The following is a 12,206-nucleotide window of genomic DNA, read 5'->3' as shown; positions in this document are numbered from 1 at the left end:
CTTAAAGAGGTTAATTTTAAAATTATCAATTGCAACAGAAAACTTATAATAAGCATTATTCTCAAACAAATGCATTACTTCTCTGAACAGCTACCTTCCTGAAAAGAAAAATAACAATTTACCTATCATTATTACCCAAAAGGCTAGGAATAAAGCAGAAAGCTTAAGAATATATAGCAGCAACATGACCTGTAAATAATCAAGCAAGACAAGATCAAAATCTTGAGGGACTGTGATCAGTGCTCAAGTACCTTCCTCATTTTCCCTACTGAAATCAAACGCCCATTAAAGAGGAACTGAAGCCAAAACCTTAAGGTGGTATTTTGATAGTGTGAATGGTATGGTCTGGTGCATACAGATAATTGTCATATCAGAGGTTTTTTGGTGGTTTTTTTTTTCCTTCAGAGCACACATTTTCAATTTAAGCCTAAATGAAAATGTCTAATAGCAACTTCAAATCTCTCAAACACAGCTTATAAATCACAGCTTATTATTTTTTTTAATTCTATGGCTTTAGGATTTTATTTTTCCCCTGCAGTATCTTAAAAACACAATTTTGGCTGTTTTACACTGTTAATTCATTAACTTCAACTTTTTGTATGCAAAGACTACTATTTTTTCCAAGGTATCTGAAATCTTAACTTTACAATACCTGCAGTCATTTAGACGCCACTATAATTAATATCAATATTCTCCTAAGGAGCAGTACGGTGTTATTCAGGGTTTCCCTTCTGTAACAAGCTACTCATTGGTGCTTTTGCAGAACCCAGGTGGAGCAATATTGTTGTAATGATAGTCAGCAGAAATACATTAACAGCTAAAATGAAACAGATATTCACCACTGCAGGCAATTCCCTACATTTGGAAGATTTGATGATAGAGAAACAGGTCACTATGAGCAATTCAATGTATCACTAGAGCAGACTTTTACATCTTACACCAAGATAGTATTTCATTTCTCACACATATTTCTGTTCTCTTTCTGTTTCTTACAGGCCCTCTTTTACCAATCACTTTTAAGTTCTACTATTATGACAATGTGATACATTACTCTCCTGAACTAGGAGATACCTGGAAGAACTCCACTCTAAAATTCTACCATTGGCACATGGCAGAGAAAGCCCTGTCATATCATAGTATTGTAAATTTTCTCAAAATGAGGACTGTGAGATGCATATGGGAGGAGGGGTGTAGTGTTTAGAAAATTATTACAAAAATTGCAAAAGTAAAACTAAGGCGAATCGCAGAAGTGAGCAGGTGAAAACAAGGGACTACTGAAAGAAAATACCTTTCCAAACAATACTGAATAAGGACAGCAGACATCTCTTCATTGTCCTACCATGTAAAAATACAAATAGATCTTAACACAGAAGTAACTCCCTTTTTAACAGAAGATGTACATTCCCAAAACACATGTAGAAAAAAATAGTACTTACAACAGGGTTTTTTGTGTCTGGGTCAAATTCTGTAGAATTTGCATCTGAAACAGAAATTCAAAACAAACACGGTACATTTCCATTGCTTTGCATGCACTACACTCATCTAAACAGTCTGTGGCATTTTAGGGCTTGTCTGCATTTCAGCTACAACTTTATATGTTAAAATGCAGACTGTGCCACTTCTGAAAAAAACACAGGATGCATATGACCTCAATCACACACGTTCCCTTTCCTACTTCCCAAAACTTTTTTCTCTCAGCTCTTAGTGGCAGAAACTCATTGATGAGCTAAATCTCTTCATACTACAACTGCAATGGCTATGGTATGGCGGCTCCAACTAACAAAGCAAGTGAGATAAACCACTTCCTTTTACCTCTCTCCACCTGCAGACTCCAGAAATAGACTACAGAGGCAAACTGTGAGCACACGTTCTCCTACACTCGGCAAGAAGCAGGTTTCAAGCAACCTGCATAAAAAGTTTCTATTCCCTCGTACAAAAAGGTAACACAGGGTGCTTACCTCTTGATCATTTGCACCTAAATACCCAATGATCACAAGACCTGTGTAGTAGTTCCAATAATAAATATATATTGCACGTACAGGATAAACTTTCTGCTAAGCAAATCATATGCACGCTAGCTTACTGAGCTCACCTTTCCAATTCAAACAGTTTCTTGCAAATTCCACAACTGCTAACTGCATTCCCAGGCAAACTCCTAGAAGAGAAAATAAAACCCCCAGAATTTAATGGGACAAAGAATAGGACTGACAAAGTATTTGCTGTTCTGTCTGATTAGAAATCTTGGTACCTGGTGTATATACATAGATTTATCAAAAAGCTAGAACAAAAAGAGCTGCTCAATGTAAAATTCACTCTTCTAACTTGGCACATTAAATATGTGTGACACAATTACGTGCTTTAACCCCTTTCAAAAATATTTTTTTCCTGTCATCTATTTTATCAATAATTACCGTAAAGACAAACAGAAGCGAAAGCCTGGGTATAATCAGATTCCAATTACGATTTGGCAACTCGTCAAAGCAGTAACTTAAAAAATGTTAAGAAGCGTGAAGTAGGAACCGAAGCTTCTAAGATACTTACACAAACAGCACTTAGCTTATAGGCCAGATGGCACGTTTACTCATCCATAATAAAATACACTAGTAAATCAACAAATATTATTTAATATAGCAAATGTATCCAAAGACAGACCTGTTTCCTGCACACTGATTAATATCTATAATGACGCTGATTTAATTAAAACGAGAAGCAAAGACTCTCCACAGAAAATGAGAATGTAGCAAATGAAACCTTTGGTGGAGGGACAGTCTTTTTCTTCCTTCCTTATACAGCAGAAATAGTACATGACTGTGATCCCAGACATTATTTACAAGACAAATATTCACAACCACCCATGTACTTCCCTAAGACAGGATCCTTCCCTACTGTGTGTTTGTTGTGGTTTCTCATTTTGTTTTCAGTTTTGTTTGGTTTGGGATTTTTTTTAATCACACCTCAAAAACACAATTTCCAACTCTAATGATCTTACCAAGAAAAGGTTTTTTCTTTGTTCTTGCCCAGGAAATAGCTTGGAGTTTGCCTTCTGTTCCCCTAATTCCAAACCCTCCTGGGACCAGAATGCCACTGTAATGACAGCCATATATAAAGCAACCAATACGTACAATCAAGCCAGCAAAAATACCACTACAAATTGAAGACTTATATGGTTATAACAAAGTAAGTATAATGCACAAATGCATGTTTTGTATGGCCCTTCAGAATACACAAAATTTAACTCTACATTTGGAGATTTGTCTCATCTAGCCACCCCTATTCTCATCTCACAAACCCCATTCTTCACAGTGGAATTCCCACTGCTTAAATAAACTGGCTACATATTCACTACTCTAGGATCTTAACAGCAAAACTTCGCTTGATAAGTGATATCAAAGAAAAGAAATGCATTCTGACAACAAAACAACATCCCTTTATAAATACAAATTGAAATTCCAGCAATGATTCTTAACAGAGATGTTTGCAGTGTCACCAGCATTTATGAAGCTTTTATCTAACTACCTTTCACTATGATGCATGTTAACAAAGAAAAATCTTTGACAACTGACCTGAACTGTAAAGAAAGTCTAGCTATCAAGAAAAAGTAAAAATCAGCAATTAATAACTGAACAATCACAACTTGTCTAAAGAGATCAAAGCAGAGTTTGAGGATATAGGTTGATACTATAATTTGCTGTGTCTGAAGCTTGTCACCAACCACGCACATCTATCCCTTTACATAAGTAAGGGAAGTTTGGATGCCCCAAGAAATTATTTACTGTAGCATTTTTCATCACATGACATACACAGTCTACATTTGGGATACAGAATACTCAATGTCACTTACTCTGCTTTGCACAGTTTGTGCCATGCCTGGTGATACTTCACCGAGTTCTCTGCCTCTGTAGAACGTTCAAGTTCAGTTGAATCTATGTACTAATAAAGAAAAATATGCAATAAAATAGTCTTCATAGAAAGAGTAGCACACACTACACAACCAGCTTCTTAATAACATTGAGAAACTACCTGTAAGAACTTCACCAAAGACCCACATTTGCTCTGAAGACCCAGCATTTGCTATAGTTGCAACAATCCACGCTCTTTTCCTTGCATGTAGCTCCAAAGCTCTGCCTGCCTCCAGTCCTCATTTTGCTACCCCTCCTCCAGGTAGGCAGACCTGCTGGAATGCTTCAGAACCATGTACTCAGGTTTTCTTTCTATGGAAGTCAGGGCACCAGTCAAGGGGTGGTGCTAACCTTATCCTGACAACCAAATGAGACATGGCCAGCATGCCCACTTTCCTAGTTTTTAGGTGTCACAGTTTATCTAATTTTACCACAAGAAAAACTGCCACTTTGTGGCCTGTGAGATGGACTGGTGTGAAAGTATCAACTGTAGAGAGGGAGGCAGACTCATTATATATGTCCTACTAGAAATACTGCATTAGAGTCTCCACCACCATTATTAAGTATGGCTCCCGAGGCAGCACTAGAGCAAAGGAGTGAGGCAGTTGCATACTGCACTGGGGGCACAAAAGATCAGAGTTTGATTCTTGGGTTTGTCAGTCTTTTTCTCGGAATAACATAATTAATAGCATCTTGCTGTAGAGTCATCCTCCATTAAAAAAAAACCAAAACGATCATCTGAAATGATAAAATTCATTTGTGTGTAGAGAAATGAAACCAAGAAGAAGACTGCTAGAAGCTTTCCTTCTATCAAATATTTTCTACTTTTTCCACACTCCAGAAGGCATCAGAAATACAACAGAAAAATAACTACTTCATGAATGTTGTTACTCTATACTAGTAGGATACTATAGGAGCAACTAAATGGACACTTGATCACGCTGAAAGATTGGAAAGAGAAACTAATTACAGTTGAAGTTAATTGTGGTTTCCTTGCCAGCATATTGAGCCAGCACATTTATCACTTCAAGCAGCACCAACATTTCATCGTTGAGATGATACGCTGGATGCCACATACAATATTAAGCAGTTCCTTCAAAACACAGGATTATACATTAAGCCTGTGGACAAAAACGCTAGAGAGGAGATTAGCACATGCAGATCAGTACAGTAGAGCCTCTGGCTGTTAATATTTCAGCACCACACTGGAGTTCAGGAATCGATTCACATGGTTGTTAATGCAAAAGCCCCAGTGAACTTAAGACTGCTGCACACAAAGCCAATCACACATTTGCAAACTTAGCACCTTTCACATTTTTGCTAAAAGCAAAGTTATTTTACATATCATAAAAATTTCTCACTATGCAGCTGCAAGTATAAAACAGTATTTAGACTAAAAGAATCACATAGGTTGGAAGGGGCCTTGCAAGGTCTCTAGCCTAACCCCCTGCTCAAAGTAGGTCAAATTAAAACAGGTTTCTGAGGGCCATTTCCAGTCAGGATCTGAAAATCTCCAGGGACTAATTCTGGCTGTTCTCACTTTCTTGATTTTCAGGCACACAGAAACATCTTTTTAGAGTATTTGCTCCATAATCTTCCCAGGGAATGAGGTGAGACTGATCACCTGTCGTTTCCCCAGATCCTCCTTTCTGTGTTTTTTGAACACTGGCACAATATTTGTGCTTTTCTAGTCATAGAATCATTACTATTACTGAGCCTAACTGCTAACCTAGCAATGCCAGGTCCACAGCTAAACCACACTCCTAAGTGCCCTATCTAGATGTGTTTTAAATACCTCTGGGGTTGGTGTCTCCACCAGTTCCCTGGGCAGCCTGTTCCAGTGCCTGACAACTCTTCCAGTGAAGACAATTTTCCTAATATCCAATCCAAACCTTGCCTGGTGCAACTTGAGCCCTGTAGGTTGTTGGAGAAGAGACCAACTCCCACCTGGCTATAACCTCCCTTCAGGTAGCTGTAGAGAGTGAAAAGGTCTCCTCTCGAACTTCCCTCTCCTCCAGGCTGAACAACCCCAGTTCCCTCAGCGATTCCTCATAAGACTTGTTCTCCAGACCCCTCACCAGCTCCACTGCCCTTCTCTGGACCTGCTCCAGCCCCTCAATGTCGATCTCTTCCCTACTCCTGCTGGCTCCACTATTTCTGATACAGGCCAGGATGCAGTTGGCCTTCTTGGCCACCTGGGCACACTGCTAGCTTGTGTTCAGCCGGGTGGCCACCAGCACCCCCAGATCCTTCTCTGCCAGGCAGCTCTACAGCCACTCTTCCCCAAGGCTGTAGGTCTGCCTGGGGTGGTCGTGACCAAAGTGCAGGACCTGGTACTTGGCCTTGCTGAACTTCATTCGGTTGGCCTCAGCCCATTGACCCAGCCTGTCCAGATGCCTCTCTAAAGCAAATCATCATTCTCATCCAGTTTTTTGTCATCTGCAAACTTATTGATGGTGTACTCAATCCCCTTACCCAGATCACTGGTAAAGATATTAAATAGAATGGGCCCCAATACTGAGCCCTTGGGAACACCACCTGGGATGAGTAAACAACTGGATTTAACTCCATTCACCACCGCTCTTTGGGCTTGGTCGTACAGCCAGTTTTTCACCCAGAAAACATACACTCATCCAAGCCATGAGCAGCCAGTTTCTCCAGAACAACGCTGTTGGAAATGGCGTCAAAGACTTCACTAAGGTCCAGGTAGACAACATCCTCAGCCTTTCCCTTAACTACCAAGTGAGTCATCGTGTCATAGAAGGAGATCAGGTTAGTCAAGCAGAACCTGTCTTTCATAAACACAGGCTGACTGGGCCTGATCACCTGGTTGTCCTGTATGTATCCCATGATGGCACTCAAGGTCAGGCTGACAGGCCTGTTGTTCCCCAGACCCTCCCTCTAACTCTTCTTGTAGATGGGTATCACATTTGCTAACCAGTGTTCATGGTTAAGGGAACTTAGCATCTTCCCCCAAAAGATACTGGAAATATCACCGTAAACCCTATATTCCTTACTCTAGATGGAGAATCACCCATTTAGGGAGCTTTTGGGCTCAGAAACAGCCGTATTAGGGATGTTTTGGCTCTTTAAAACACCTATTTAGGGAGCTTTTCAGCTCTGAGACATTCACTTACTGAGCTTTTGGGCCTCTGAAAACACTAGGGAGCTTTTGGAATCTGAAACATCAACTTAAGATGATCTTGGAGTCCTAAACACTGATTTAGGGAGACTTTGGTCAGATTGGACAAGGTTCTGATCTAGTGAAAGATGTCTCTGCTCACTGCAGAGGGATTGGACTAGATGACCTTTAAAGGTCCCTTCCAAATCAAAATATTCTGTGATTCTATACACACCCCTGGTTATTCTAAGTGCTCCCATTGTTTCTTCCCAGGGTAGATGGACTGAGACAACAGAATGGTGGCTATGCCTTTGGCCTGCTGCCTTAGAGACCCTGTTAAGCCATCCTGGATATTAATGACCTTCCACATCAAAGAGCAATGAGTTCTGGTGAGGAACTTTTTAGACCTGAGTAGAAACAGCCTGCTTTTCTTGCATAAACATTATCTAAGCAATCCATGCATACGTGCGCTTTTGACACACTGAAACTTTCACTCCGATTTCTTCTATTTTTTATATCACGAAAAAGGGAATGATCAACAAAGGTTACAAGGTTCAGCACTTTCAGCAGTTACCAAAGTGCATAAACACAAACTTGCTTTGATCAGAGACAAGCAGAGACCAAAACCTGATGAACGCAGTACAGCCTGCAACCGCCTGGTTTGATCAATTTATCTTACATCATTTAATGAATTGCTCTAAAGCCACATGTTGCTGATACTTTGTGACTACTTATTACTGTTTTGCTACTGCAAGTTGCTAAAACGTCCTCTTTAGCCATTAAATGATAATAATACGTACTTCCACACTGCTCCTCTGCCCCAGCCTTGCCATCCGCAGCAACAAAACTTAGCAATGGAACCTGACAGTTCCACCAGTGAGAAAGCTGATAACAGTTTTTCCTGCGTAGTTCAACTTTTTATTCTCATTAAAATGAGACAATTTAGATGCTTAAATAGTCCTTTATTCGAGGAACTAAGTTAATGGCCCAATTCTGATATCATCAGAATCCTGCTGTAAATAAAATGGAGGGCTCTGGGAATATTAATCAAAGTGAAGAGCAACAAGCTTCTGGTACCAGATTTTAAAAAGAAACTAAATTGCTTTTCAATTTACCTGCTTTATTTTGTATTTAAGCTAATCTCATTAACATGATAAGCAGTCTCATGAGAACAAGTGAAACCTCTACCTTTGACATTAAATATTAATTTGCAGGGAAAGTCTGCTTTTTCATCAGCTCCAGTTTTGAATAATTGCAGCACTCCTTTCAGTTAAGTTTAGCTCCAAATAAAATAATTTAATCTGTAAACACTTCTTTATTTAAAAAAAAGACAGACATCCTTGGCCAGCCTGTATTTGTCTGTATGATTCATCTTCTAATTTCCACATGAATTAAAACTGCTTCATATGATGGGACCTTGTAGAGTATATTCAAAGTATTCCTGAAAGCAAAATCCAGAAATATCCTCACCATTAAGTCCAGTTTGTGATTAATTGCCAGAGCAGAGTGTTCCAGAGCCTTGAAAACAGATGCATAGCAATCACTTAGTTTTGTGTACTTGCCAACGAGAGCTATGGAACACACCTTCAGCAACCTTTCGTACCTGATGAAAATAAGTTTTTCAGTTATTACACCAATTTTCACAACGAAAACATTTTAACAGTGCTTGCTTTTTCTTTAACCTCACAAGACATCCTCTAGAATCTCAAAACTGCTAATGTTTTTAAACCCAGACCATTCACAGGTGTAGAGCAGCAGCATGCTACTGACCCCAGCCCAGTTTTGTCCCTTCACAGCAGCTAAAAACCTAAACATGAATTAAAACACTTCTAGAAAAAGCAGAAACAGTTAGAATACCTGTCAGCCATTTTCTTCCATTTCATTAGAAGATCACTTGGCTGGTCAGCAATAGGTAAATTTAACCTCTGTTTAAAATACTTAATGATGCCTTGCTGCTCCAACAGGATTGGTACACGATAAGTGGAAGAAACATCATGGATAAATATCACCTAACAACAAAAGCATAACATAAAAAGACTTATCCAAAATTATTTCACAGACATTCTATTTTTTTTGTATACTCTATGTGTTTTGTATTCTATGTACATTCTAACATTTAAATACTTTTCTTTTGAATGAGCTGGACAACACAGCTAATATTTAAGACCTACAAGGAAAAAGTTACACAGAAGGTAAACAGATGTTTCACTTCATAACATCATCACATCTTGTCAAGCCTATTAATGTATCAGTTTCAATACAAGCATCTGGCCCCACAAGCAGTCATGCTTGCTATCATTTCTTTCTCCCTCTCTCAAAAATCTGAAGAATATTAACTGTGAAAGAAAGAACACAAATGAAATCTAAAAAACCAGACCCAGTTAGGTTGCAATAAAGTCCCCTAAAAGAATTTTGTTAGTGAATTAGGTTATGCATATAGTCCATTGAAGGACCATTTTGTTAAGAGTACATTTATAAACTGTGTCCAAGCTGCTGGCAGTTAAGTTCATTTTGCTACTGCTGGCAGTTAATTTTGCTACTTGGCTTACTCGAGACTGCTGAGCTCAGAATCCTGAGCGCACAAGTTCTCCCTGCTACACATAAGTAAAGGATACTCATTCAGTTATTCTTGAATTACTTCTGTTCAAAAGTATGTACACCTGCATGCTGCCCCATGCCTCTCTATAGGCCCATTGCACCGCAAAAAGAATAGGGCAACCACAGCTTTTGCACAATAGGAATAAGGCTTATCCAACTGTTCTTCCAAACTTGGTAGCTACTATCCTAAGAAGGCATCATTAAGAAAGAATCACCAGCTGCTTTAGGTGACAGCCATGCTGAACTAAGGAGAATTATAATTTTGAAAAAAAAATGGAGAAATGGTCAGGCCCAGAGGGTAATGGTGAGCAGCATGACATCTCTTTCAAAGCCAGTATCTAAAGGATAGAGCCAGTATGTAAAGGATGGGGCCAGTATGGGCTCCAGTCCTCTTAAGATTCTTCATAAAGTACCTGGATGATGGAGTAGACACCAAAGTGGCAGGAGTGGCTGAAACACCAGAGGGTCAAGCTGCCATCCTGCCAACAGGTGGGAGAAACAGGCCAGCAGGAACCTCATGAAGTTCCACAAGGGGAAGTGCAAAGCCCTGCACCTGGGGAGGAAGAACCTCTGGCACCAGGACATGCTGGCAGCCACCTAGAGGGAAAGTAGCTTGGCAGAAAAGGACCTAGGTGTCCTAGTGGACACCAAGACAAACATCAGCCATTCAACAGTATTTTGGGTTGCATGAGGAGTTTTGCCAGCAGGTCAAGTTTTTTTTTCTTTCCCCCTACCCAGAACTGGTGAGGCCCCACCTGGGGTGCTGGGTCCAGTTCTAGGCTTCCCAGTACAAGACAGACATGGACACACTGAAAGAGTCCATGGCCCACAAAAGGCCACAAAGATGGTGAAGGGGCTGGAGCATCTCTCCTATGAGGAAAGGCCGAGATTGTTTGGACTGTTCAGTCTGGGGATGTGAAGGCTCAGGGGTGGGCGTGGAAAATCTCATCAATGTACAGAAATACCTGCGCAAAAACTGCAAAGACGATGGCTCTCTTCACTGGTGCCCAGTGACAGGAGCAGAGGCAATGTGCACAAACTGAAACACAGGAGGTTCCCTCTGAACATCAGGAGACACTTTCACACTGTGAGGATGGCCAAGCCCTGGCACAGGTTGCCCTGGGAGGTTGTGGAATCTCCATCCTTGGAGATATTCAAAAGCTGCCTGAATAATTGTCCTTGATAACTGGCTCAAGGTGTCCCCACCTGAGCAGGGGCTTGGACCAAATGACTTCCCTTTCAATCTCCACAATTCTGTGATTCTACAAGAGCAGAAAAGGGGAAAGGTAGACTGAAAAGATTAATCCCCCTTTAGATCAACTTGTTCTCAACTGTAGCTTCTCTACTGGTATTATACACAGCTCCAGGAAAAAGATCAACCGATCTATCCTTTAGTTGCAACACAGAATGGCACCTAGCAGCATCCCAGTTTAGCAAACTGGGCCTAACTGGCAGGGACACATTTATATTACAGAATGCAGTGCTGTGGACAGATATTTCAGCTAACCAGAACAGCACAAAAAAAAAGTGCAGCATTCTGCCTGGGACTGGTACAGCTACTGAGCTTCCACCCTAAGAGGGAAAACTTTTTTGGAAAAAACAAAACAAACAAGAAAATCCCAAACAAACTAAAAAATACCTCAAACCACCAGTGCCATGAAGACAGCTCCTGTTCTGCCAAAGAGCTCTTAGGGAAATTCAGTTACACGTGGGACTCTTGATCTAGTCAGACTAGTGTAACAACTGCAGTTGGAATTGGAGTATGTACATGCTTACACATGGCCTGATACTGCCAGAAAAGCACAAACTATTTTTGTTTGACTGAACTGCCAGTTATGAGTCTCTGGCTAGAGAGGAACCACAAAGCCAGTTCTGAAGCATTTTCCAGAAGCTAGCTCAAGGGTGTTGTCTTGCACAGATAGTAGGATGGAAAGAAGGGCTGGGGGAGAAATACATATTATCACAGTAACAGTGTTCACATGGCTGTGATGATCTATGGACATAAGCAAACCCCCCAGCTTTAACAACACTGTTCATCCATTATTATAACGACCTGAAACAACTTATGGACAATAACCAACCACAGCTTGCAACAGCACAGTTTTCACAATCATGTACAGCAATTAAACATGCACCCAAAATCTATATCAATTTTTTACATAACATACATTCAAATTGTTAACGAACATTTGACATAAAATTTACCATGAAAATTCACAACGTTTTTAAAGTGTTATAGTGTTCACAACAGCAAGATAAAAATTGTAAAAACAACTACACATTAATGAAATGGTCTGAAGTTGAAAACAGAAATACACAGAAATATTTGTGTGTTTTCCCACATGTTTAAATAATGCCAGATAAAATACTAAAGTACTGACCTGCTCAGGTTCCACATGGCAAAACATGGAAATCTTTTCCTTCACTGCCATTTCTATAGGTTTTGCACTTCTGCAGACAATCTGTCTTAACAGAAAGAAAAATCTTAGATATTTACTAGGTAATCCTCTGCACTGTGAAAAATCTTAGATATTTACTAGGTAATCCTCCGCATTGCTCACAGAGAAATTAATCTCCTTCGGAAGTGT

At 40.0% G+C, this 12,206-nt stretch overlaps 1 protein-coding gene across 1 annotated transcript in view; it reads right to left on the bottom strand.

Annotated features, from left to right (window-relative positions):
* The window catches only part of LOC104276833 (CTP synthase 2), a gene marked incomplete at its 5' end in the record, with an annotated part of 57,384 nt that extends 45,300 nt beyond the window's left edge, over positions 1 to 12,084 (bottom strand). Inside the window, 7 exons of the mRNA XM_009873282.1 lie at positions 1,437 to 1,480; positions 2,093 to 2,155; positions 2,990 to 3,084; positions 3,842 to 3,930; positions 8,491 to 8,623; positions 8,878 to 9,029; positions 12,000 to 12,084. Coding sequence (XP_009871584.1) covers positions 1,437 to 1,480; positions 2,093 to 2,155; positions 2,990 to 3,084; positions 3,842 to 3,930; positions 8,491 to 8,623; positions 8,878 to 9,029; positions 12,000 to 12,084 — 661 coding nt within the window. The remainder of the gene's footprint in view (positions 1 to 1,436; positions 1,481 to 2,092; positions 2,156 to 2,989; positions 3,085 to 3,841; positions 3,931 to 8,490; positions 8,624 to 8,877; positions 9,030 to 11,999) is intronic.
* Between the last annotated feature and the right edge of the window lie 122 nt (positions 12,085 to 12,206).

Source organism: Apaloderma vittatum, unplaced genomic scaffold, assembly GCF_000703405.1.
Source record: "Apaloderma vittatum isolate BGI_N311 unplaced genomic scaffold, ASM70340v1 scaffold1417, whole genome shotgun sequence".
Lineage (NCBI taxonomy): Eukaryota > Metazoa > Chordata > Aves > Trogoniformes > Trogonidae > Apaloderma > Apaloderma vittatum.
This window is presented reverse-complemented; position numbering and strand designations above follow the sequence as displayed.